Source organism: Thamnophis sirtalis, unplaced genomic scaffold (assembly GCF_051295495.1).
Source record: "Thamnophis sirtalis isolate CommonGarterSnake01/CBP01778 unplaced genomic scaffold, rThaSir2_p1.2 scaffold_2, whole genome shotgun sequence".
NCBI lineage: Eukaryota > Metazoa > Chordata > Lepidosauria > Squamata > Natricidae > Thamnophis > Thamnophis sirtalis.
In genome coordinates this window covers 5400235-5425954 of record NW_028261382.1, presented here as the reverse complement: position 1 = coordinate 5425954, position 25720 = coordinate 5400235, and the positions used below count along the sequence as shown (strand labels likewise).

General features: G+C 44.6%; 1 protein-coding gene across 1 annotated transcript in view; it reads left to right on the top strand.

Annotated features, from left to right (window-relative positions):
* The window catches only part of ARIH1 (ariadne RBR E3 ubiquitin protein ligase 1), a 36773-nt gene extending 17292 nt beyond the window's left edge, over positions 1–19481 (top strand). Inside the window, exons 4-14 of the mRNA XM_087704092.1 lie at positions 1118–1210; positions 2170–2225; positions 5240–5306; positions 7346–7452; positions 7733–7775; positions 9481–9552; positions 12029–12159; positions 14050–14107; positions 15328–15588; positions 16921–17033; positions 18516–19481. Coding sequence (XP_087560218.1) covers positions 1118–1210; positions 2170–2225; positions 5240–5306; positions 7346–7452; positions 7733–7775; positions 9481–9552; positions 12029–12159; positions 14050–14107; positions 15328–15588; positions 16921–17033; positions 18516–18600 — 1086 coding nt within the window. The 3' untranslated portion in view covers positions 18601–19481. The remainder of the gene's footprint in view (positions 1–1117; positions 1211–2169; positions 2226–5239; positions 5307–7345; positions 7453–7732; positions 7776–9480; positions 9553–12028; positions 12160–14049; positions 14108–15327; positions 15589–16920; positions 17034–18515) is intronic.
* Positions 19482–25720: the final 6239 nt, after the last annotated feature.

The window sequence follows — 25720 nt, the reverse complement described above, 5'->3', positions numbered from 1 at the left end:
TTTGTACCCCCAGAATATTAAGAGGTGCTTGATTGCCCAATAGGTTTGGCAGATGCTGTAGATAGGGATAAAGTATCCTGGAATCCTAGTGGGCAACCATTTAAATAGGAGCCACCCGTGGGCAGCAGCTGCCAAAAAAGCCAACACAGTTCTAGGCTGCATAAACAGGGATTGAATCAAGATCACATGAAGTGTTAATACCACTTTATAAGGAGTTGGTAAGGCCACACTTGGAATATGGCATCCGATTTTGGTCACCACAATGTAAAAAAAATGTGGAGACTAGAAAGAGAGCAGAGAAGAGCAACAAAGAGGATTGGGGGACTGGAGGCTAAAACGGATGAAGAACAGTTGCAGGAACTGGGGATGTCTAGTTTAATGAAAAGAAGGAAAAGAAGGACCACAGGAGACATGATAGCAGTCTTCCAATATCTCAGGGTCTGCCCCAAAGAAGAGGGAGTCAAGCTATTCCCCAAAGCACCTGAAGGCAGGAGAAGAACAATGGGTGGAAACTAATCAAGGAGAGAAGCAATTTGGAACTTTGGAGACATTTCCTGACAGTTAGAACAATTAATCAGTGGAACAGAAGTTGCCTCCAGAAGTTGTGAATGCTCCAACACTGGAAGTTTTAAAGAAGAGATTAGACAACCATTGGTCTGAAGCGGTGTAGGGTTTCTTGCCTAAGTACGGAGTTGGACTAGAAGACCTCCAAGGTCCCTTCCAACTCTGTTATTCTATTCTAAGTATACAGATTAAAAATTCCAACATTTGGACATGTTCTAAATATGTTGCCTTAATGGGAGATTTTGGCAAATGTGCCAGCTTGTTCATTAGCCATCTTAAATTACATTGTTTGAGTGCGAAAAGCGCAGGAAGGGTGGCAGCCTTGATTGGGATACTGTGTGTGTGTGTGTGTCAGGAATTCTGCGTTCATTTCCTGGTCAGTGGCTGCTGAGATGAATGTTTGGGGCAGACCCTTGGGGGAGGTGGGAGACCTCCCCCGAAGCCCACGAGCTTCAATGGTTGCGCTGTGTTATTCTGGACCTGAGAAAGATGCTACCGTTACAGTTTCAGAGCTGGGAAAACGAATAACGCTAACCACGATTTGTCTTTGCAGTATTTCACTGGCTTGGAGTGTGGACATAAGTTTTGCATGCAGTGCTGGAGTGAATATTTAACTACCAAAATAATGGAGGAGGGCATGGGACAGGTAAAAGTCTCCCATCTTGTCTTTATACAGAAATGAAGATTTTTAAAGGAAAGGCGGCATCATGCTCCCAATTGTTCCTTTGATGAAACATCTCCCCCCCCCCCCCAAATAAAAAAATATTGGGAAGCAGCTGAGAATTTGTATTGTTGGCACTTTTCAGAACCACCAGCAGTAGAAACCGAGAAGTTGCTGAGAAAAACCGGGTGGGGTCTTACTGTCTTGGGCCTTTCCTTTTAAGATCTATGGGGAGAAGGGAAGCATGGAACCGAAGCCTACCTCAGATAGCCTCTGGAAGCCGGGTGAAGGAAAGGCAGTTTAGATTAGTGGTTAAATGTCTATTTAACAAAATGACACTTTGAAAGAAAGCACTGTGAGGCTAGTGGTCAAGGCACCAGGCTAGAAACCAGGGGAAAGTGAGTTCTAGTCCTGCCTTAGGTGTGAAAGTCAACTTGGTGACTTTGGGCCAATCACCAGGAGATTGTGAGTTCTAGTTCTTCCCTAGGCGTGAAAGCCAGCTGGGTGACTTTGGGCCAATCACCAGGAGGTTGTGAGTTCTAGTTCTTCCCTAGGCGTGAAAGCCAGCTGGGTGACTTTGGGCCAATCACCAGGAGGTTGTGAGTTCTAGTTCTTCCCTAGGCATGAAAGCCAGTTGGGTGACTTTGGGCCAATCACCAGGAGATTGTGAGTTCTAGTCCTGGCTTAAGTAGAGAAGTCAGTTGCATGATTTTGGACCAGCCTCTCTCAACCTAACTCCCTTCCCAGGGTTGTTGTGGGGAAACACTGGAGGGATATAAGTAAAATGAATAAGACACAGTCTTGCAGTGGTCTGGAATTGGGGGTGGGGGGAGGGAAAGCTTCTCTAGAGGTTTTGTTTTTAGAGAAATCAATACCTAAACTAATCAGATGTGTTCTTCCCTGTCTTCTCTTTCTTCCCATCGCTTCTCGGATGTCCTTGCTAGACAATCTCGTGCCCGGCTCACGGCTGTGATATCTTGGTTGATGACAATACAGTTATGTAAGTATTGCGCTTGGCGCCGTTTCAATAACACTTGCATTTCCTGAGCTTTTGCGCCGGTTGCTTGGCTCCACCGTCTGTGGAGGGGGATGGGTCAACGGCGTTGTTAACATCACAGGACTCTTGTCCCCCGGGGGAGGGGGGGTGTTGTCAGGAACAGGGAACTTTTCCCACCAAAGTGGGCTTTTGCGGCCCACTCCTTCCTCTCTTGCCATGGGCCATGGTGACGCAGTGGTTAGAAAGCAGTATCGCAGGCTAACTCTGCCCACTGCCAGCAGTTCAATCCTGACAGGCTCAAAGTTGACTCAGCCTTCCGTTCTTCCGAGGTGGGTAAAATGAGGACCCAGATTGTTGGGGGGCAAGAGGCTGACTCTGTAAACCGCTTAGAGAGGGCTGGAAAGTATTGTGAAGTGGTATATAAGTCTAAGTGCTAGTGTTAAGTGGGAAGGAAGGAAGGAAGTAAAGGAAGGAATGGAGGGAGGGCCGTGATGGCGCAGTGGTTAGAATGCATTATTGCAGGACGACTCTGCCGACTGTCAGGAGTTTGATCTTGACAGGCTCAAGGTTGACTCAGCCTCCCGTCCTTCCGAGGTGGGTAAAATGAGGACCTAGATTGTTGGGGGCAAATATGCTGACTCTGTAAACCTCTTAGACAGGGCTGGAGAGTACTGTGAAGCGGTATATAAGTCTAAGTGCTATTGTTAAGTGGGAAGGAATGGAGGGAGGGAGGGCCGTGATGGCACAGTGGTTAGAATCTAGTATTTCAGGATGATTCTGCCCACTGTCAGGAGTTCGATCCTGACAGGATCAAGGTTGACTCAGCCTCCCGTCCTTCCCAGGTGGGTAAAATGAGGACCCAGATTGTTGTGGGGCAAGAGGCTGACTCTGTAAACCGCTTAGAGAGGGCTGTGAAGCACTGCGAAGCGGTATATAAATCTTAAGTGCTCCTGATAGGTACCAAGTGCTACTTACTCCATTGTTTGATCAAGAATGAAGGTGCAGCATCAGGCCCCTCTTTTCCTGTACAAATAGTCCTCGACATACGACCACAGTTCAGTCCAAAATTCCCATGGCTAAGCAAGACAGTTGTTAAGTGAGTTTATGAGACAAGACAGTTGCTAAGTGAGTATGTTAAGTGAGTCCCATTTTGCGACCTTCCTGGGCCTCGTTGTTAAGGGAATCGCCGCAGTGGTTCAGTTAGTTGTTAGTCGGTTGTTAAGTGAATCCGGCTTCCCCATTGACTTGGCTTGTCAGAAGGTCACCCAAGGGGAAATCACATGACCCCTGGGATCCTGCAACCGTCATAAATATGAGTCTGTTGCCAAGCATCTGAATTTTGACCGCCTGACCAAGGAGATGCTTCAACGATCCTGTGAAAAAATGGTCATAAGTCACGTTTTTCAGTGCCGTTGTAACTTGGAACGGTCACTAAGCGAGTCTAGGACTACCTGTACTTTTGCTAGAGGGTCATAATGAGAAGGGAGCGGGGTGGAAGCAGATAACGGGACAGAGGGATGAAGAACGGTGGTGTAAAACTCGGGCTTTGAACTGTGTTGATTGAGGTTGTTAAGCATTGTTTCTCTTCTTAAGTCACCCAAAATTGGGAGTGAACTTCTCAGGGCTTTGAAGCAAAGCAGAGGGACTCTGAAGCCCAAATTAGGTCATCTCATAAATCCAATTCATGGCCTCACAGCCTTGCTTGACACGGTTGGGCTCTTGCATAATCCTTTCCAGGAATAAAATATGTCGGGTTTGAATGTATCCATTTGGCCCTTTTGAGGTGGCTGTCGTAACCCTTTCGAAGTGACTTCAGAGGTCCTTTCTCAATAGTCTCTTAGAGAATAGAATAGAATAGAATAGGGATAGAGTATGGAAATAATAGAATGGAATTAGAATAAAATAGAATGAAATAAAATAGAATATGGATATAATAGAATGGAAAGAATAGAATATGGAAAGAATAGAATATGGAAAGAATAGAATAGAATAGAATATGGAAAGAGTAGGATAGAATAGAATATGGAAAGAATAGAATGGAAATAGAATAGAATAAAATATGGATAGAATAGAATATGGAAAGAGTAGGATAGAATAGATTATGGAAAGAATAGAATGGAATTAGAATAGAATAGAATATGGAAAGAATAGAATAGAATATGGAGAGAATGGAATAGAATATGGAGAGAATAGAAAATAATATGGAAAGAATAGAATGGAATTAGAATATAATAGAATATGGAGAGAATAGAATAGAATATGGAAAGAATAGAATGGAATTAGAATAGAAAGAATATAATATAATATGGAAAGGATAGAATAGAATAGAATAGAATAGAATAGAATAGAATATGGAAAGAATAGAATGGAATTCTTTATTGGTCAATTGTGATTGGACACACAAGGACTTTGTCTTTGATGTATATGCTCTCATAAAAGAAAAAATAAATTCATCATGAATCATAAGGTACAATATGTCATAGGGGACAAATGATAGTCATAGGGGACAAATAAACAATCAAATCATACTAGGAAAAATATAAATTGTAAGGACATAAGCAACAAAGATACAGTCATGCAATCCTAAGAGGGAGGTGATGGGTGATAGGAACAATGATTCTAGCATTTGCATGTTAAACTGGGGAGGGGGGGAGGAGATTACATTACTGCAGGGGAGTTTGGTGCTCCCATGTCTAATTCCTATGTAAACATTCGAGCCATTCATTTCCTGATTCGTAAATCTGAAATAGTCCGATTAAAACCCTGTGAGTTTAAACTGCCTCAGTAAAACCCATTCCTTTTTGGCCTGGCATTTGACTGAGTTCGTTGCTGGCACTTCTCAGGGAGGGGGGGGGGGCAATGCACGGGCAAGATAGTTTGGGGAGAGCCACTCCTTCAAATATTGCGGTTTTATTGCTAAGTGAGACTGTTTGTTTTCCTTGAAAGCTTTAAAAGGTTGGGCTTTAAAGGGAACAAGGTTTTCTGAATGGAATATTATCTTTCTCTTCTCTTTGTAGGCGCCTGATCACAGATTCAAAAGTTAAATTAAAGTACCAGCATTTAATAACTAATAGTTTTGTAGAGGTGAGTGTTCGGTTTTAAAACTCTATGCTAAGGTGACTTAGTATAGGGGAATTTTTTCCCCATGTGTTTTAGGAATCCTTGATATGTTAAAAGCCTAGATATGTTTAAATATGTGTTGTTGATTGATCAATGGTGTTCGCTTTTTGGTTCCCTTCTCAGCGTTTCATGGCCAAGTAGTCATCATGGATGCGAGTGTCTTTAGTTAACTGGCTCTAATGAGAGAGCATTTTGAAAGCTACAATATTCCTTTGGCTCCCAATCTAAAATCCCTGTCCATGTGAAGGCCACAGTTTTACAGAAGTATTTTAGCCACTTGGTTTGGTTGACTGTTGGAGGAAAAAACCACTTACTAGCTTCTCATATCCTTTTAATGAGGCAAAAGGACTGTTAAATTCATCATTAGATTTAGATGGAGGCTAATAAGATCTGCTAAAAGTAGGCTGCTTCAAAACTCTAGGACAGGGATCAGCAACCTTAAACACTCAAAGACCCACAAAAGTCCTAACCGGAAGCCCCTGTTCAATTCTGGAGCTGACTGGAGGTCTGGTTCCTCGACTATAGAGTCTTCTCCTAGTGTGGCGTCCTTTTTCCTCTGCCAACCGGAAGGTCGGTTCCCCCACCATAGAGTCTCCTCCTAAGGTGGCATCCTTTTTCCTCTGCCAACTGGAAGTCCAGTCCCGCCCCCCCCCAACCATAGAGTCTCCTCCTACCATGGCATCCTTTTTCCTATGCCAACTGGAAGTCCGGTCCCGTTCTCCCTCCCCCCGCCCCCAACCATTGAGTCTCTTCCTAGCGTGGCATCTTTTTTCCTATGCCAACTGGAAGTCCGGTCCTGTTCTTCCTCCCCCCCCCAACCATAGAGTCTCCTCCTAGCATGGCATCCTTTTTCCTCTGCCAACTGGAAGTCCAGTCCCGTTCTCCCTCTCCCCCCAAACCATAGAGTCTCCTCCTAGCATGGCATCCTTTTTCCTCTGCCGACTGGAAGTCCAGTCCCGTTCTCCCCCTCCCCCCCCCAACCATAGAGTCTCCTCCTAGCGCAGCATCCTTTTTCCTCTACCTGTCCTAACCGAAAGCCCTATCAATTGTAGAGCTGACTGGCAACAGGGAGCTGCACTTGTGGCTCCAGAGCTGCAGGTTGCTGACCCCCTCCTTCCGGAGGTGTGCAAGAGACCATGCAGGACTAGAAGACCTCCGAGGTCCCTTCCAGCTCTATTTTGATTGATTGATTGATTGATTGATTGATTATAGCAATTCTTCTCCAACCCACCTTGCTTGCAGTTCTGAATTCGTTTATTTAAATCCTAAGTAAGGAAGGAAGCATGAAGAAGGCTGGAAGTCATTTTTTTCCCCCACTGTGCATGCATTCGTTCTGGCTTCCAGTTTGTTCCAACAAAGAGTAAACTGATAAATTGTTTACTTGTGAGTTAATCAGGTGGAAGTTGGGAAGCTTCTGGAGAAATGAAATGATTGGTCCAACCTTTCTAAACTGGGTGCCATCCAAATGTAACCATTCCAGAATTTTAAGACTGGTCTATGGAAAATCACAATCATCCAAGGACATGGTTGGTCCAACGATGCTTTTCCAAAAGGCAACTGAACTTACTTTCTTTTCTTTTTTTTTTAACTTGAAGGCAACTGGACTTTCTTTCTTTTTTTCCCCCCCTCTCCTTCCTTTGCTTTTTATCCACGAAGCTTCATCCAAGTAGAACTGAAGAAGCTACTTGGATGAAAAGTGAAATGTTTTCAAAGGAGGGGGGGAACCCCAAGAAAGTCCAGTTGCCATTTGGAAAAGCACCTTTTGGGACAAGTTATGGCTTGCTTCTAACTAAATCTGTGCAATTGTCATTGAATACGAAGAGAAAATAACAGCAGAGTAGTTTCCACTGTGATGAAGCTTTGCATAAAGGATTTCTGGCAGGAGAAGAATGTACTCTTAACAAGACATCTTTCAGTGCAATCTGTCCCTGCCTTTTCTGCAATACCCTCCCCCCCCCCATTTGAAAGCAGTGAGGCCGTGCTAACGGGTGTGTTTCTTGCAGTGCAATCGACTGTTAAAATGGTGTCCTGCTCCAGATTGCCACCATGTTGTCAAAGTACAATATCCTGATGCTAAGCCTGTTCGCTGTAAATGTGGCCGGCAGTTTTGGTAAGCAAGGTTGGATGATGACAAGAGCACCAAGGTTAGATTTTGGTACCTGGGCGTGTTGGTGGGGGGAAATCGGCCTTGGCTTCCTCTGATAGCCAACCCAAGTGAACACGGGCTGCTGAATATTTTCGGGGGGGATAGGCAGACTGTTTGCTGACTGCCGGTCATAAATCAAGTTTGAGGGTTAGGGCAAAGCTCTGTATCTTAAACGTTCTGCTGTTTTTAAGTACTGCTTAACTGGAAAACTGTCTAAAAAACCCATTTTAAACATTTGTTGCAGTTTTAACTGTGGCGAAAACTGGCATGATCCTGTTAAATGCAAGGTGAGCTTTTTCAGCTTTTTGGGGTGCATCTCGCCTGTGGCAGTATAGAAAAATAATATAGCTTCAGGGCAGTGGTGAAATTCAATTTTTTTTTGCTACCGGTTCTGTGGGTATGGTGTGGTGTGGCTTGGTGGGCGTGGCAGGGGAAGGATACTGCAAAATCTCCATTCCCACCCCACTCCGGGGATACCAGCCAGAGGTGGCATTTGCCGGTTCTTCGAACTACTCAAAATTTCCGCTACCGGTTCTCCGAACTACTCAAAATTTCCACTACCGGTTCTCCAAACTACTCAAAATTTCCGCTACCGGTTCTCCAAACTACTCAAAATTTCCACTACCGGTTCTCCAAACTACTCAAAATTTCCACTACCGGTTCTCCAAACTACTCAAAATTTCCGCTACCGGTTCTCCAAACTACTCAAAATTTCCGCTGCCGGTTCTCCAAACTACTCAAAATTTCCACTACCGGTTCTCCAAACTACTCAAAATTTCCGCTACCGGTTCTCCAAACTACTCAAAATTTCCGCTACCGGTTCTCCAAACTACTCAAAATTTCCGCTACCGGTTCTCCAAACTACTCAAAATTTCCACTACCGGTTCTCCAAACTACTCAAAATTTCCGCTACCGGTTCTCCAAACTACTCAAAATTTCTGCTACCGGTTCTCCAAACCACTCAAAATTTCCACTACCGGTTCTCCAAACTACTCAAAATTTCCACTACCGGTTCTCCAAACTACTCGAAATTTCCGCTACCGGTTCTCCAGAACCTGCTGGATTTCACCCCTGCTTCAGGGGGTCAGCGTAGCAGCAGCTGTACACGAAAGGGGATAATATAGGATAACTGGGAAATATGGCTTTCGAAAGATAGGCCAAGAGCCAGAGGGTTTCACTTCAGATCGCCCCACCCATGTCATAGTGTGTATGGCCCACCCTTAGCTCTTTTCCAAGGAAGTTGGAATGGACCATTCAAAAACAGGGTGAGCAAACAAACACACAGTTCTCTGCTTAGAGAACCCTTTGTATAAACTGAAGAAAATGTGTGATCAACTCTGATTTGAAACTCACTCCTAACTATTTCATACTTTCATTCATTTTTTGGCGAAGTTTTGGACCTGAATTGGTTTGAATAACTACCGTGTTTTCCCAAAAATAAGACAGGGTCTTATTTTCTTTTGACAACCCCCCCCCCCCCATAAGCGCTTGACCTTATTTTCAGGAAGGTCTTGCTATTTTTGAGGTGCAGGGGGAGGTGAGCGTGGTCACCTCATGGCTGTTGCCATGTTGCAATATTTTCAGGGGAGGGATTATTTTAGCACATGCGCTCAAAAGCCCAATTGGGCTTATTATCCGGGAAGGTCTTATTTTGGGGGAAACAGGGTAAATATTTTTTTTTACAATTATTTCTCAAGATGATACGAGTCTATTTGTATACATTCAGCTAGCGGTTTCATCCACGAGGCCGGGAATTTTGAATTTTGGGACAGCTGTAATCTTTACGTTCATTGATGTTTTATTTTAAACTCTGCCATGCCCTCTCTTGCCTGCTTCCTTTTGCTTTTAAATGGTCATGTACAGAACTTGAAGGGCATGTGTCCCATATTTCTGTAGGCAGTTCCCTTCCATCTGATAAACTCTTTAATTTAGGAATGGTGCCCTTAGAAGTATTGTGATTTCTCTCTCTCTCTCTCTCTTTTTCCCGGATAGTGGTTAAAGAAATGGATTAAGAAGTGTGATGATGACAGTGAAACTTCGAATTGGATTGCGGCAAACACAAAGGTTTGGTGGTTTGTTTCTCTGGCTTGACACCCTCACAATAACAGAGTCTCTTGTCTCCCTTACAAGAACGTTCTGTGAAGTCTGAACCTTCCTTTTGCATATAGGGAGTGATAATTTTTTCCCCTGTAAACAATAGCTCTTTGGTTTTCCTCTCTTTCCAACTCAAAGAACTGAAGAGCCAAAAAAAAAGAAAGAAAAAAAAAAGGAACAATGTCTATTACGCCTGGTTTGGGGGTTGTTGTTTTTGTTTTTAATTGCTTAAAAAAATCAGGCATTATTGTCTTAACTCAGTGATGGCAAACCTTTTTTGGCTCGCATGCCAAAAGCGGGGGGACGTGGGGGGACCCCAGCGCGCATGACCAGCGCTCCCCCTCCATTTTTGGCATGCTTTTTTCACCCTCCCCAGGCTTCAGAGGCTTTATAAGCAGCCTGGGGAGGGTGAAATCAGCCCTCCCCCCCGGAGGCCTTCAAGAGCTTCCCTGAAGCCTCCAGAGCATGAAAAACCGGTCCTATGGGCAAACCGGAAGTTCAGGAACGGTCATGCATGCATGACCAGCACTCCCCATTTTTGGCCTTCTTTTTTTGCCCTCCCCAGGCTCCAGAGACTTTATAGGAGCCTAGGGAGAGCGAAAACAGCCTCCCTCGCCTTCCATAGGCTTCTCTGATGACTCCGGAGGACTAAAAACGGTGCTAAGGACAAACCAGGAACAAACTCACCTGGGAAGCTCCTGAAGCTTCCGTAGGGCCTCCGGAGAGGGCGGGGGAGGCTGTTTTCGCCCTCCCCAGGATCCTATAAAACCTCCGGAGCCTGGGGAGGGCGAAAAATGGCCTCCAAAGAAGGCCGAAGTCAGCCAATCCCGGGTCTAACTGAAGAGAATGAGCCAACCTGCAATGATTAAAGGCAACTCAGATCAGGAATGTGTCCTGTTTTTGCCACTTGTGGAAACGCAGGAAGGCGTCTTCTGCTCTAGTCTGGCTATTGATCCATTGCCGTATTGATCTACGGTGCCTTTCCCAGGGTTCAGGCAACCCTGGCTTACGGAGGAATCCTGTGCCAGTTGCAGAACGTCGCCTGTGGTCTCTCTAGAGATACGCAGCCTTTTCTAACCTCAGATTTCTGGAAATGGGTCCCATCTCAAAACGGGTGGCCCGTTTCATGCCTTCTAGGTAACAGTCTCTTCAGCAAACTCTGTCCAGTCTTTCGCGGTCGGTGGCGGAGAAGAGGAACTGGTTAAGGTGTGTGGGGGGAAAAAAATAATACACGACATGAAGAAAGTAGACAGGTTAGAGATCGGTGTCAACTGGTATACCTGATTCAAACCATTGTTTACTTAACCCCATCAGTAACCTCTGGACTTTATGACCTCAAGACAGGGCGATGGCCACTAATGTGGTTAGTTTTGAGAGGGATTTGGATAAATTCAGGAAGGGTTGGAGAATCCTTCAGGCTTATGATCCGCATACAGTAGTAGGAGAAACAAGGGTGAGGGATGAGTTTGTTTCCTTCTGAGGAGCATCCTGGCAGAATTTTGTTAGCCAGAAACAAAAATGTTGGACTACAGTGGTCCTTGCCTTGATGGGCAAGTGCTGAGTGTCTTCACCATCCTTCTCCCGGGGCTTGTCAATGCGTCCAGAATTTATTTGACATCACAAGCCAGTGTTTCTCAATCTGCATCATTTTAACTTGTGTTTGGCTTCAGCTCCCAGAATGCCCCAGCCAGCATGGGAGTGCCCACATCTTAAAATGGCCCAGACTTAAGAAACATTTTTGCAAGGCCTAGCTATAAATGAAAGAAAATTAGTAGTAGATTAATCTACTGGTAATCGACACAGAAGTAGGGACACATTGGCTAAGACGCTGAGTTTGCCGATCAGAGGTTCGGCGGTTCGAATCCCTAGTGCCGCGTAACGGAGAGAGCTCCCGTGACTTGTCCCAGCTTCTGCCAACCTAGCAGTTTGAAAGATGCAAGTAGAAAAAATAGGGACCACCTTTGGGGGGAAGGGAACAGCGTTCCGTGTGCCTTTGGTCACATGACCACGGAGACGTCTTCGGACAGCGCTGGCTCTTGGGCTTTGAAACGGAGATGAGCACCGCCCCCTAGAGTCGGGAACGACTAGCACATCTGTGCGAGGGGAACCTTTACTAAGCGACACAGCGATTACCACATGAAGATTTTTCTATAAAAGTTGAGCTGGAAGCAGTGGAATTCTTACTGGTTGGGTTCTCATTACGCGAGAGCAACTTTTTGGGCTGTTTAAGGCAGCGGCGGGAAGCCGTTTGACAGCTTAAATGTGCAATCCAAAGACCCTCTTAATTTCATCCGCCCTCCACCAACTACTTCCCTTAAGTCTTATTTCCCCCATCTCCCCACCACTAATAATAGGGGTGATTAATAGTAATAATAATGGGTTTTTTAAATAAGAAAAATAACGCCTTGCTGGCTTTTGATCCCGCCGCTCTTCCTGTTGTCTGCAGGAGTGTCCCAAATGCCACGTGACCATCGAAAAAGATGGCGGCTGCAACCACATGGTCTGTCGGAACCAGAATTGTAAAGCAGAGTTTTGCTGGGTGTGTCTCGGCCCGTGGGAGCCGCATGGATCTGCCTGGTACGTTTAAATAAACGCTTACGGGGGTTTGGGAGCTGTTGGGTCAGTGGTGGTACGGTTGGAACGGGCCCGGCGTTGCCCACATGGACACGTGCAGCGCGGGGTGCATGCATGCGTTATACTTGCCAGCAACGCCTCCCCAAGCCTCCAGCCGCTGTATGAGCGTGCGCGGAAGCGCCAAAGGCTTTAAAGCAGTGGTCTCCAACCTTGGCAATCTTAAGTCTGGAGGACTTCAACTCCCAGAATTCCCCAGCCAGCTAAGCTGGCTGGGGAATTCTGGGAGTTGAAGTCCTTCAGGCTTAAGGTTGCCAAGGTTGAAAACCACTGCTTTAAAGGACAGGTAAGGAACTCGGGTGGGTGGGTGGTTATCCAGTGCTCCGGGCAGGCTTCAATACACCCATACCAGGGCGTACCACTTTCAACCCACCATTGTGTTGGATGGTTAGCAACGTTTTTCTGTCTGAGGGGTGAGCCTCAACAGATAATTGCTGCCTAATTGATGGAAAGCAATATTTTTTTTTAAAACTCTGTGATGAGACGATAGGATCTTCAGAGAAGTCCTTAGTCTGGTTTGTCTCAGCCTTTTAGCAATTTTAAGCTGCATGGGCTTCAGCTCCCAGAATTCCCCAGCCAGCATGTGCAAGAAATTGTGGAGTGAATAATTCAAAAGTCCTCCGCGGAGAAAGCCTTCCATATACTGTATATACTCGAGTATAAGCCTAGTTTTTCAGCCCACTTTTTGGGCTGAAAAAAGCCGCCTCGGCTTATACTCGAGTCAGTGAAAAATTTGCCCGAAATGGAGGAGAAAAAGGGGCGGGGCCATGCCGCTGGGTGACACTTGTGAATGGCCCAGTGCCCCTGTGAGTTTCCCCTCCCTCTGTGTCAGTTTGCCGCGCAGCGCGCACCGCACCATCCCCCCTCCTCACGTTCTAATGTAATGCAGGGCTGTCTTACGATTCCCCTTCCTCCCCCTCCTGCCGCTCTGCAACGATGTCCCACCTCCTCCTTGTTATGGCAAGCAGCCACATAGCGATGTCCCACCTCCTCTGGTACAGTGATCCAATGATAGGAATCACTGTGCCGTGTGTCATAGGAGGCGGGACATCGCTCCCGCGGCTGCACGGGACATCATCATCACAGCGGGACATCAGCATCATGAGGTGAGTGAAGTATTTCATTGAATACACCGCTAGTTTACTGTTTTTCTTTGAAATAAATATTCAAAAACATTATTGGTATCTATTTTTATTTTTGAAATTTACCGGTAGCTGCTGCATTTCCCACCCTAGGCTTATACTCGAGTCAATAACTTTTCCAGATTTTTGTGGTAAAATTAGGTGCCTCGGCTTATATTCGGGTCGGCCTATACTCGAGTATATACGGTAAGCTGAAGAAATGCTGAACGATCAACTCAGCATGATGTGATTTGAAATTCACCTCTGTTTCCTGCCTTGTTTTGGCATCCTGAGAAGGATGCTTTGGACCTGAAGTGGTTCTTCTTGCTGGCTGGGGGATTCTGGGAATTGAAGTCCACTTGTCTAGATTAGGGGTCGGCAACCTTAAACACTAGATCCATTTGGACCCGTTTCCCACAGAAAAGAAAACACGGGGAGCCCCCAAATCTTTCCCGTGCCTGACTTATTTCCTGAGCGGCCACAGAACTAGCATATGCAGTTGAACTAATTGTTCTGTTTTGCTGAGCCCCCTGGTCTAGGTTGAGAAACACTTGTCCAGTCAGCTGTTAGGCCCTGAAGCCTAGCAAAGACAACCCAAGAGATATTTGTCTTGTTTACAATAATATGCCACTGAACGAACCCAGAACTTGGCCCGGCCGATAACAAACGAGAAGGATCCTTTTAGAAATCTACCCATTCACAAACCTTCTTTCAGGTACAACTGCAACCGCTACAACGAAGATGATGCCAAGGCAGCAAGAGATGCCCAAGAGGTGAGTTCATCACTCTTGGCAACCCTCTGCGTCCAGAAGCTGTTGACCGCCGGCTCGATCTCTCTCTGGTTGACCAGATGAAGAATGTGGAGTAGGGTTTAGCTTCCAGCCCGAAACCCGCAACAAGTGGTCCGATTTACTGTATTTACTGTACTTAAGATATTGGAGCCACTTCAAAAGTTATTTAAGTTAACTTTGGATTTGTTTGTTTGTTTGTTTGTTTATTAACAGTTGTAGGCCGCCCTTTTCCCTGAGGGGACTCAGGGCGGCTCACATAAAAATCAGGAAGGGGAATACAAACAATGACGTAGACACATATAGTAAAAAATAATAAGCAACATTCATTCATCATTCGGGAGGGGCGGCTATCTTTGTCCCCAGGCCTGACGGGCTAGCCAGTTCTTAAGGGCTGTGCGGAAGGCCTGGACGGTGGTGAGGGTACGAATCTCCACGGGGAGCTCGTTCCAAAGGGTCGGGGCTACTACTGAGAAGGCCCTCCTCCTTGTAGTTGCCAGCCGGCACTGGCTGGCCGATGGAATTCGGAGGAGGCCCAATCTATGAGATCTAATTGGTCGCAGGGAGATAATTGGCAGAAGGCGGTCTCTCAAAACGGATTTGTGCTGGCAGGGGATGTTGGGTCAGGAGGTGGTGCCCTGAGGGGGGTGGGTATCAGGTTCAGAGCTTCACCTGGAGAACTTGCTGAGCGAGGTCAAGGCTTGCCTCGTTCAGGCATTTACCTCCCACAGACCCATTAGATCTCACAGGGTTGGCCTCCTCCGGGTGCCATCTACCAGCCAATGCCACCTGGCTATTACCCGGGGGAGGGCCTTCTCTGTGGCAGCTCCGGCCCTCTGGAATGAACTCCCCGCAGGGATTCGGACCTTCACCTCTCTCCAGGCCTTCCGAAAAGCCGTCAAAACCTGGCTTTGCCGGCAGGCCTGGGGGTGATGAGTTCCCTCCCCTCTCGACATGTATGGTTGTGCGACTGTTGTCTACTTTTATTATCTGTATTTTGTCTTTTTATGTTCCCCCTTTTTTTCCCCCTTGAATTGTTCGCCGCCCTGAGTCCTCCCGGAGAAGGGCGGCATACAAATAATACAATACAATACAATTCAAGGGAATCCCTGCCTTTCCCCCCCCCCCCCCCCCGGAGGATCCCCTTGGGATTGCTCTGCTTTAATTCTCGCTTTTCCATTTCGCTAATGGGGAATCAAATGCAGCGCTCCAGAGCCGCCCTTCAGAGGTACCTCTTCTACTGCAACCGTTACATGAACCACATGCAGAGCCTGCGCTTTGAGCACAAACTCTACGCCCAAGTCAAGCAGAAGATGGAGGAGATGCAGCAGCACAACATGTCCTGGATCGAAGTCCAGTTCCTGAAGAAAGCGGTCGACGTCCTCTGCCAATGCCGTGCCACGCTCATGTATACCTACGTCTTTGCCTTCTACCTCAAAAAGAATAACCAATCCATTATCTTTGAGGTAAGACAACCCTTCGGCGCCCTTGAAATCTCCCGGGCAGTAGACCCGGGATTTGGTTGGGAGAATGAATCTCCCGGGCAGTAGACCCGGGAGATTTGGTTGGGAGAATGAATCTCCCAGGCAGTAGACCAGGGAGATTTGGTTGGGAGAATAAACCTCCCGGGCAGTAGACCCGGGAGATTTGATTGGGAGAATGAATCTCCCAGGCAGTAGACCCAGTATTTGGTTGGGAGAATAAATCTCCCAGGCAGTAGACCCGGGAGATTTGGTTGGGAGAATAAATCTCCCAGGCAGTAGACCAGGGAGATTTGGTTGGGAGAATAAATCTCCCGAGCAGTAGACCCGGGAGATTTGGTTGGGAGAATGAATCTCCCAGGCAGTAGACCCAGTATTTGGTTGGGAGAATAAATTTCCCAGGCAGTAAACCAGGGAGATTTGGTTGGGAGAATAAATTTCCCAGGCAGTAAACCAGGGAGATTTGGTTGGGAGAATAAATCTCCCGGGCAGTAGACCCGGGAGATTTGGTTGGGAGAATAAATCTCCCAGGCAATAGACCCGGGAAATTTGGTTGGGAGAATAAATCTCCCAGGCAATAGACCCGGGAGATTTGGTTGGGAGAATAAAAATTGGCAACAGCACTTCGACTTATATACCGCTTCGCAGTGCTTTACAGCCATAAGTCAGTCTCTCTTCCCCCCCCCCCCCCCCCGCAAACACAATCTGAGTCCTCATTTTATTGACTTCGGAAGGATGGAAGGCTGAGTCAACCGTGAGCCAGTAAGAATCGAGCTCCTGGCAGTGGGCAGAGTAAGCCTGCAGTACTGCATTCTAAACACTGCGCCACCACAGAAGGAAGGAAGGAAGGAAGGAAGGGGGAAAAAACAGCAATAGCACTTATATAGCTTGTCGATCAGAAATTCGGCGGTTCGAATCCCTAGCCCCGCGTAACCGAGTGAGCTCCCATTACTTGTCCCAGCTTCTGCCAACCTAGCAGTTCAAAAGCACGTAAAAAAATGCAAGTAGAAAATTAGGAACCACCTTTGGTGGGAAGGGAACAGTGTTCCGTGTGCCTTCAGCATTTAGTCTTGCCGGCCACATGACCACGGAGACGTCTTCTGACAGCACTGGCTCTTCGGTTCAGCTTTGAAACGGAGATGAGCACTGCCCCCTAGAGCCGGGAACGACTAGCATATATGTGTGCAATGGGAACCTTTACCTAATGGAAATACTAAACTAGGGTTTTTTTTAAATTGCTATTCTGATGTGTGCGTGTGTTATTTTAAACCCAAAGAGTTACTTCAATTTTAATCAGAGTGTTTTTTGCATGTTTAGAATAATCAAGCAGACTTGGAAAATGCTACCGAGGTCCTTTCTGGGTATCTGGAACGAGATATATCTCAAGACTCACTGCAGGATATAAAGCAGAAAGTGCAAGATAAATACAGGTACCCCTTTGTTTCGGACAGCACGGCTCAAAATATTTACCATTGATCTTGAATTCACCTGTAGAACATTTGAATTGGCAGGAAACATATTCCCTCTGTGTCCAACTTCTGATTCAAGCAAATCTTCAAGACCGTTGAAATGAGGGGAAAAAAAGTGCAATATAGGAATTAAATTAAGAGTTAAAAATTGGGTGAAAGAAGTGCTTTGTTCCTCTATTGAGAGATTGAAGGGCCAGTTTGGTTCCTGAAGGATTATATTCTGTAAGTCTGGAAGCTGATCATGAAAATGGCTTCTCTGTTGGGCTGAATAAAATACATCGTGGGGGCATCTGCATGTCTTAATAGAACAGAATGGAATAGAATAGAATTCAAAATGAATAGAATAGAAAAGAATTCAGAATGAATAGAATAGAATTCAGAATGAATAGAATAGAATTCAGAATGAATAGAACAGAATTCAGAATGAATAGAATAGAATTCTTTATTGGCCAAGTGTGGTTGGACACACAAGGAATTTGTCTTTGGTGCAGATGCTCTCAGTGTACCTAAAAGAAAAGATACATTCATCATAAATCATAAGGTACAACCCTTAATGATAGTCATAGGGCACAAATAAACAATCAAATGATACTAGGAAATAATCAGTATAAATTGTAAGGATACAAGCAACAAAGTTACAGTCATACAGTCGTAAGAGGAAGGAGTTGGGTCATAGGAACAATGAGAAGATTAATAGTAAAATAGATTTGTAAAGCAAGGTCAGCGCCTCTTAAATCCGTACTTCTCAGCCTTGGCTACTTCTAAGATCTAGAGACTGCAATTTCCAGAATTCCCCAGCCAACCATGCTGACTGGGGGATTCTGGGAGTTGAAATCCATAAATCTTAAAGTTGTCAAATTTAGAGACCCCCAGCCCTGGAGCCAAACAGGGCTGACTGGAGGATTGTGGGAGTTGAAGTCCAGAAGTATTTTTTTTCCAAAGGTTTTATTTCTTTTAAAACACAAATATTTCATCATTCGTCAATCATTAAAACATTGAAGTACAATTTTTTTGTATGCCCCTCCCTCCCTCCACCCCCACTACACCCCTCCTCCTTCCCCCCCCCCCCCGACTTCCCAGAACCCGTACACGGTATGGATTTTTAACAAACACAAGTCTAAAATCTATTGAGAAAAAAAGAAAATAAAGAAATTAATGACATTCTACATTGACCTTAGCTTCTTCTTGCTGAACTAACTTTAAACAATTTAAATCATTTCTGATCTTAAGCATAGGCTAACTGTAGTCCATAAGTATTAAAGGTTGAGATATACCGTTTTCACTGCACGGGGAGAGGAATTACTTGCACATGACTGGCAATGCCATGTGCCCAGTTCCTCAACCCCACCTCGTTGCTTTTAAATATATCATTGCCCGGAAATGTTTTGGCCTTGGCATCTAAAGGCTCTCGACTCTCTCTCTCTCATTTTTTTTTCCTTGCAGATACTGCGAGAGTCGGCGAAGGGTGTTATTGCAACATGTGCACGAAGGCTATGAAAAGGACCTGTGGGAATATATCGAGGACTGAAAAGTGGCCTGCATAAAACGAACTCTTGACAAAACCTTTTTTCCCCCCCATCTAGAATGCTCATACCATTAAAACGAAACCCGCATACACACACAGAGAGAGACACAACATAACAAAAGGGGCACCACGCCTATTACACACCCGCTGGTCCGTAGTTAACCGGAATTCTGTTTCGTTTTTTTTTCTCTTTTTCTCTTTTTTTTGTTAATGGAAAAAAAAAATTAAGTAAATTATATTGTAATAAAAAAAGGTAGATAAAACATTGTGCAACAGTATTCTAGGTGGCCAGTAACGTGTGACAGACGCACTAAAAACAAAAGCAAGCCCCCCCCCCCCTCCGACTTTTAACTCTGTAGCTTCCTTCCCTGAGCTCCCTTTTTTTTTCTTCTTCTCTCTCTCTCTCTCTCCTCCTCTGCATACGACCGATGAAATTTAAAACGGTTTTTTTTGACGCCGCTGTTCATGTCCAACCAGCCGTTTTGATGTACTTTGATATGAGATTTCCTCCCCCCCCCCCCCACGCCCCCTTTTCCCTCTCCCCACCCTTCCGTAACAAATACACACCAGTTCATGGGTGGTGAATGTTGTTTGGCTTATTGTAAAGATGATTTTTTGGGGGGTGGGTGGGAGGGGAGGGAGGGGAGGGGAGGGGGGAGGAAGGGGCACCAAACAAGGAAAAAACAAAAAAAAAAGACACTTTGTATATGACTTTTAAAAAAAAAATACGAAAATGAAAAACAAAAGAGGACAACACAGTATTTTTCAAAATTGTAAATAGCGTATATGCATGGATAAAAAAAAAAAGGAGCAAGCGTGGCACGTGTTTGCATAATGTTTAATTACAAAAAAAATATTTATTCTTTAAAAACCTTCAAGATGTCTATTTGCCGTGCATTTCTTTTTTCTTTTTCTTTTCTTCTTTTTGTCCAATTTGGTTTTGATTCGGGGAAGGGATGGGTCGGGAGGGGGCTGTGTGCGCTTCTGTAAACAACTCTAGCTCAAACAAGATAAAATAAGAGAAAATAGATAAGGGGAAGGGGGTTTATTTTGTGGGGAGGGGGTTTCCTCTTTCTTCCTTCCACTCCTTGCAACCGATCCCTGCTTCGGGTGTGTTCCTTGCTGGCAACGAACACCGTCCCTTCGGCACTTCCAGATTTCTTGGTGTGCGCTTCCCCCGTTTTGGGAATCAAAAGTGTTGTAATTCCAAGCTGCCTTTTCTTTTCGGCTTTGAATGGGCCCCGTTTCCTCTCTAACCTCGGCCGTTTTCCCCGTGCGAAAATCCAATTCTCTTCTTCCACGGCTGGCTCTTCATTCATTCATGGGATGTTTTGGGCATGTGGGTTTAAAAATGTCTGCGCGGAACATTCCTTGTGGATGTGTCGGATCTTGGCAACCGCTGGGAAAAACCGTGAGAGTAGTTGGTTGAGGAAAAAGTGCTCGGTGCAGCAAACACTCCACCTAGTTGCAGGAACCTATAGCTGTGTTTTTCAACTTTTGTAACGTTAAGAGAGGTGGACTTCAGTTCCCAGAATTCCCAGAAGCAAAGCTGGCTGGGGAATTCTAGGAGTTGGAAATCCGCACCTCAACATTGCTGAAGTTGAAAAACTGATCTATAGTTTCTGGAGCCATTGAATCTTATTTTTTCCCCAAATGAGGAGGAAATCATGAATCTCAAACTATACAAGACATTTATAGTCTCTATTTTTTTTCTTTTTTTCTTTTTGTAATAAAAGTTACCTTCAAGCACGTTTTGCAAGCTGTTTATTACTGTATGGGAGCTTCTTGTGAGTTTTCCCAGCCGGCTTATATGGCAGTATTTCTTAAACTTTCAAATTCAGAGGGAGAACAAGCTGGACGTACCCCCAAAAACTCTAGCTGCTTTCCCAAAGGGCTGCTTTTTTCTGATCCTTTCTCCCACCCTCTTTTTAAAAGAAACTCTTGTTAAGTTTCCAATTCAGCTAATTCCATCCATGTGTTCTAGTGACATTTGTGGTCTGTGCATTAGGGACGGCCGGCTCGCCCAAATAGTGCAGGAATTGTAGGGTTTTTGCACAATCCCGCTATCGGATTTTTAAGGGGGTTTCCTGCAAATGTGTAGGAGAGATTCGATTCCCCTGTTTTCGGGCAGCTCAGCTTTGCATTGGATGAGACTTAAGTTCTGGTTTTGGCTAAACTTGTGGATTCCCAAAAACAACCCCAAATAATCGTTTTCAGTGTAAGGGAGGGAGAGAGAGAGAGAAAGAAGGTTGTTTTTTGCTTTGTGACTTCCTGGAATGAAAGTTCGGAATTTGTCCACGGTTTTGGAAAGGTGCAACGGTTTCTTCCAAAAAAATGTCTTCATTCAAGCACAATGCCCTTGTTGCTTGAATGATTTTTTCCCTACAGTGCTTTGCATGCTCCCGATAAGACATGGCAAAGGGCTTTCAATCTAGTTAAGATGAGAATGTGTGTGTGTGTGTATGTCTGTGTATCGATCTTTTTATCATCATCCCTACTTGGAACTAGCTTGACAGGACAAGTGGTCCATTCCTTTGTGGCCTCCATCATGGAATAAACCCATTGGGTCTTCCCCTCGTGGCGTCTTGCCATTGCCCCCCACCCACCCCATATTATTATAACAGTATGGTTGTTTTTAACGAAATGTTTATAGAAGCATTTGTTGCACTGTATCTTATACTTCAGGAGCTCGTATAACCCCGTGTGTCCATCTGGGGTCAGGACGGGAGGAGTTTCCTAAAATTGGGATTTGCAAATCGTTTTCAACCCAGTGATTCTTGGACCCTAGCAACTTGGGGCAGATGCATGGACTTCAACTCCCAGAATTCCCCCATGCTGGCTGGGGAATTCTGGGAGTTGAAGCACACGCATCTCTCCCAAGTTGCTGAGAAACACTGTTCTGTAGGGTTATTCCTAAGACCTAATAGTCTTCTCCCGATCCTTGCTTCCCGATCCTTTAGAAAACAAAGCAAAATTTTCTTTGTTAAAGGACATTCTCGGCTACTTTTAACCTTGGTTGGTGCAATCAGTTGAAGATACGGTCGTGTGCTGCCTCCCTAAGGGCAGATGGAGGGAGAGTCCTCTTAAGCCAGGGGTCTCCAACCTTGGCAACTTTTGGACTTCAACACCCAGAAGTCCACAGTCTTAAAGTTGCCAAGGTTGGAGACCCCTCCTCTAAGCCACCCCAGACAGCGGCAATCCTGGCCTTTTATCTCATTAAGCTCATTCTCTTCTACCCCATTGAAGTGACTGCATTTGGGTTTTTATCACTAATGTATCAAAACCGTCTCTTTTTTTTTTAAAGTTTTCAGAACCATTTAAACTCAACAAGTGTAGTAGTGCAAACTGCTGTATTACAAATCAGTTATTGTGTGAGACCAGAGTCGTGGTCTTTGGCAAACTTTTCCATTGTATAGAAAGCTCCTGTAATCCAGCCTGTAAGAAAAGTTGATAAGATGAATGGACTGGGCTATGACTGAAGGCTTGTAAGTTTTTTTTATTTCTTCCCCCCCGCCCCCGCCTCCCTCCATCTTAAAAGACCTCCCATCTCATGCTGTGGAATTAACTGTTCTTAGACGTCATTGTAACTGGCGGACTGTTCCATGTTAAGGCTAATCAGAGGGAGAAACTGCGTTCTAATTCTAATAAACTTTTATTTTGTTATTTCATTTGTATAATTTTTTTAAAAGAGTGTTCGCTTGCAGTGATTTTGCATCTTCCTTACACCTTAAGGAAAAACATCTTGGGCAGGTCAACAGCTGGAAAACAAACAGATGCTAGACCTCATTGGGATGTATTTGCTTTTCACATGCGGCCTAATCTGCCTTTTGCCTTGCTGTAGACCCATAGCCACATCACCTTCCTACATCTCTTTTTTTTATAGTTTTAAATTTTATTTACAAACATGTAAAACACACACACACACAAAACTTAGACGTACACCACATTTACACAATACAATACGAACAGGAGCTTCCTGTTCTTTCTCATAGCAATTGCCAATCGATATCGCTCACCTTATATTGTTTCCTCTTTTATTATATTTCATTTGTATTTCACCATTCTTAACCCTCTTATCTTACTCCTCTGTCTGCTATATTGGCTGATTACCTCTAGTAAGTTTAAACCACTTGGATACATATATATGTGTTAATTCTCCTTAACTACTATTTTTGGGCTTTGTTGTCTTCCTTCATTGATTCTTGTTTCTTTCCTCCATCCACCTATACCATTTATCCCATATCTGGTAGTATTCTGATTCTTCTTTCCCCTGGATTTCTTTAGTTAGTTTGTCCATTTCAGCACAGTCCATAACCTTTCTTATTATTTCATCTTCGCTTGGAATTAATTTGTTTTCCATTTCTGGGCAAAGGCAATGATTGCCACCATAATTATATGTAATATTAAATACTGAATTTCTTTTTTATATTTCACAGTCATTATTCCTAATAAAAAAACCTTCAGGTTTCCATTCTATTTTAACACCTGTTATTGCCTCTAGCCACTTTTTGATCCTTTTCCAAAAAAAATTTAGCCTCCTCACAGGTCCACCATAAGTGGTAGCATGTTCCATGTATTGATTCACATTTCCAGAATTTGGGGGAGGTATTTGTTGAGATTTTAGCTAACCTTCTTGGTGCCAGGTGCCATCTGTAAAACATTTTGTACTGGTTTTCCTTGTATGCAACTGATAGTGTCATTTTTAAGTTTGTTCCCCCAATTTTTTTTCCATTTATCCAATTCAATATTATAGCCAAAGTCCTGTGCCCGTTTTATCATTTGTTCTTTCATGATTTCCTCTTCCATTTTATCTACATCTATCTTAACATGATTTGGGAACTGCTTTTCCCCCATCCAATTCAAAAAGCCTGTATTTTCTCAGTGCCTCCAGTTAAGAGGAATTCTCAAGGCTCTCAAAATCTTTTACACCAGCATTGAAAGAATCTGAAGATACCTGTGAACCAGTGACCCTTCACTTCTCTCTTGCCCTGCTTGCAACGCTGTTGAGTTTTTGAGAGCTGCCCTTGGATATTTTTAATTTTCAATAGCTAGCAAATTTAACCCTGCCAACGTGATTCATATTGTCCAGGCCTGTTCCCATAGAAACAGCAGCATTTTCTTGGGCTGATTGGAATATTGTTTCCGTCCTTGCACGCTGGAACATTTTTAATCACTTCATTAAATAATGAACAAATGCAAATTTTGCATTGGGTGCACTGAATAACAGACCTTGCGGAGCACCACAACCAGGCTTACCAATAGGCATTGTAGGACAGTGTTTTTTTCTGCATCCCCGGTAACCAAGTTCCATTAAATGCTGCTTAATGATGGATGTTTACAATCCAACCTAGAAGAACAGGTTAAGTATGAAGGAAGAAGACAAGCACTTCTACCTCCTAGTTATGCAAGCTCTCCTTTGAACTGTGTGCCCTATTTAAAGCTTGAATGAAGTCAACTTATATATTTTTTCCTCGCAACAGGTGAGGGCTATAAATTTTTGTCCTCCTGCCTCAGACATCCGAGAGTTCTTAATTGTGGTCATCATAAGGAATAAACAAAACCTGAATGGCTTCTTCCGCTTCACTAAATTTGCTGTTTTAATCTTTATAACAAACTATGCAAATCAAAGAGCATGTAAGACTGACTTTTTCAAACTTGGCCACAACAGTATCTGGGCACAGCAGAAAGACTGTGGCAAAAGAAAATGAAAATAGTCATAGGCGCCTTGGGTGTGATGTTAAAACATCTGGAGCACCACTGGAACACCTTCACAGCATTGACATTAGATCACCATTGGTCAATTGCCAAAGGCAGCCTTGCTTGGAAACAACTTCCACCCTGCAGCGATATCTTTCGCACCATCAAATGCCCACCTCTGCCTATCCCAGGTCTTTGGGAAGGATTCAATCGATCAGTGGTAGTCAACCTGGTCCCTACCACACACTAGTGGGCGTTCCAGCTTTCATGGTGGGCGGTAGGGGTTTGCTGTAACTCTGCTATTTTATAAAGTAATGTTACTTCCCTACTTTATAAATCACCATTGCTGTGGAACCGGTGGGCGGTTAGAAAATGTTACTACTAACAGAGATACAAAAGTGGGCGGTAGGTATAAAAAGGTTGACTACCCCTGCAATAGATGGTTAAAAATGCCAAATCCAGACTAAACACCAGGTTGACTTCAATACAGAATGAGAATAGAACTGGAAGGGACCTTGGAGGTCTTCTAGTCCAGCCCCTTACTAAAGCAGGAGATCACGCACACGCATACATATGGGAGAGGGTCTCCTGCTTGAACAGAAGGCTGGACTAGAAGACCTCAAAGGTCTCTTCATATATATATAAGGTTGGAATGTTTACAATCCAACCTTATATATATATAAAGCTCTCCAGATGGAGCGATCCCCCCCAAAAAAGGGCAATTCTAAGACTTTTCAGACTGAAAAAAATATGGAAACTGGCTTCAACCCCAGAAACTTTAGGTACATGGACTTCAACTCCCAGGTTACCAGGTTCAACTCCCAGGGAATTCTGGGAGTTGAAGCCCACCCATCTCAAAAGTTGCCAAGTTTGGAAAAGTGCTTTGAAGGGCATCTCAGTGTTTGTGGCTATAGAAACTCTTGCAAAAGTCTGGAAATCCCAATGCAATTCTTTTTTTTTTTTTAAAGCAAACCTTTTGGCATTTGCATGGATTTTAGACGGAGCCATAAAAATGCAAAGTAATGCCTATAAAAAAAAATCCGATTCCTCAAACGTTAACAGGACCCTCAAAAGGCAAGGCAAAGCGTTTCTATCTGCAAGGGGATTTTGGATCATTTTTTTTCGTCTCCCCCTCTGGCTGTTCAAAATAGTTCACTCCCTCATATTGCCACCAATCATGGTGGGCGAGTCCAATTCACAAAAACGGGGGGCGGAGAGGAGAAACCTGAAGAAGCCAGCCAACCCTTGGGACCTCCCCTTCCTCGAGCCCGCCCTAATCCAGACCGAGATGCGTGACGTCACTTCCGTTCTCGAAGCCGTGGCCTCCTTCGGGGTTCGGAACCGACCTACCCGGAGAGAGGTTAAGGCTCAGAGAGACCGGAAGTTCTGGTTACCCTTGGCAACAGGACATCCGGGCCTTCCGTCC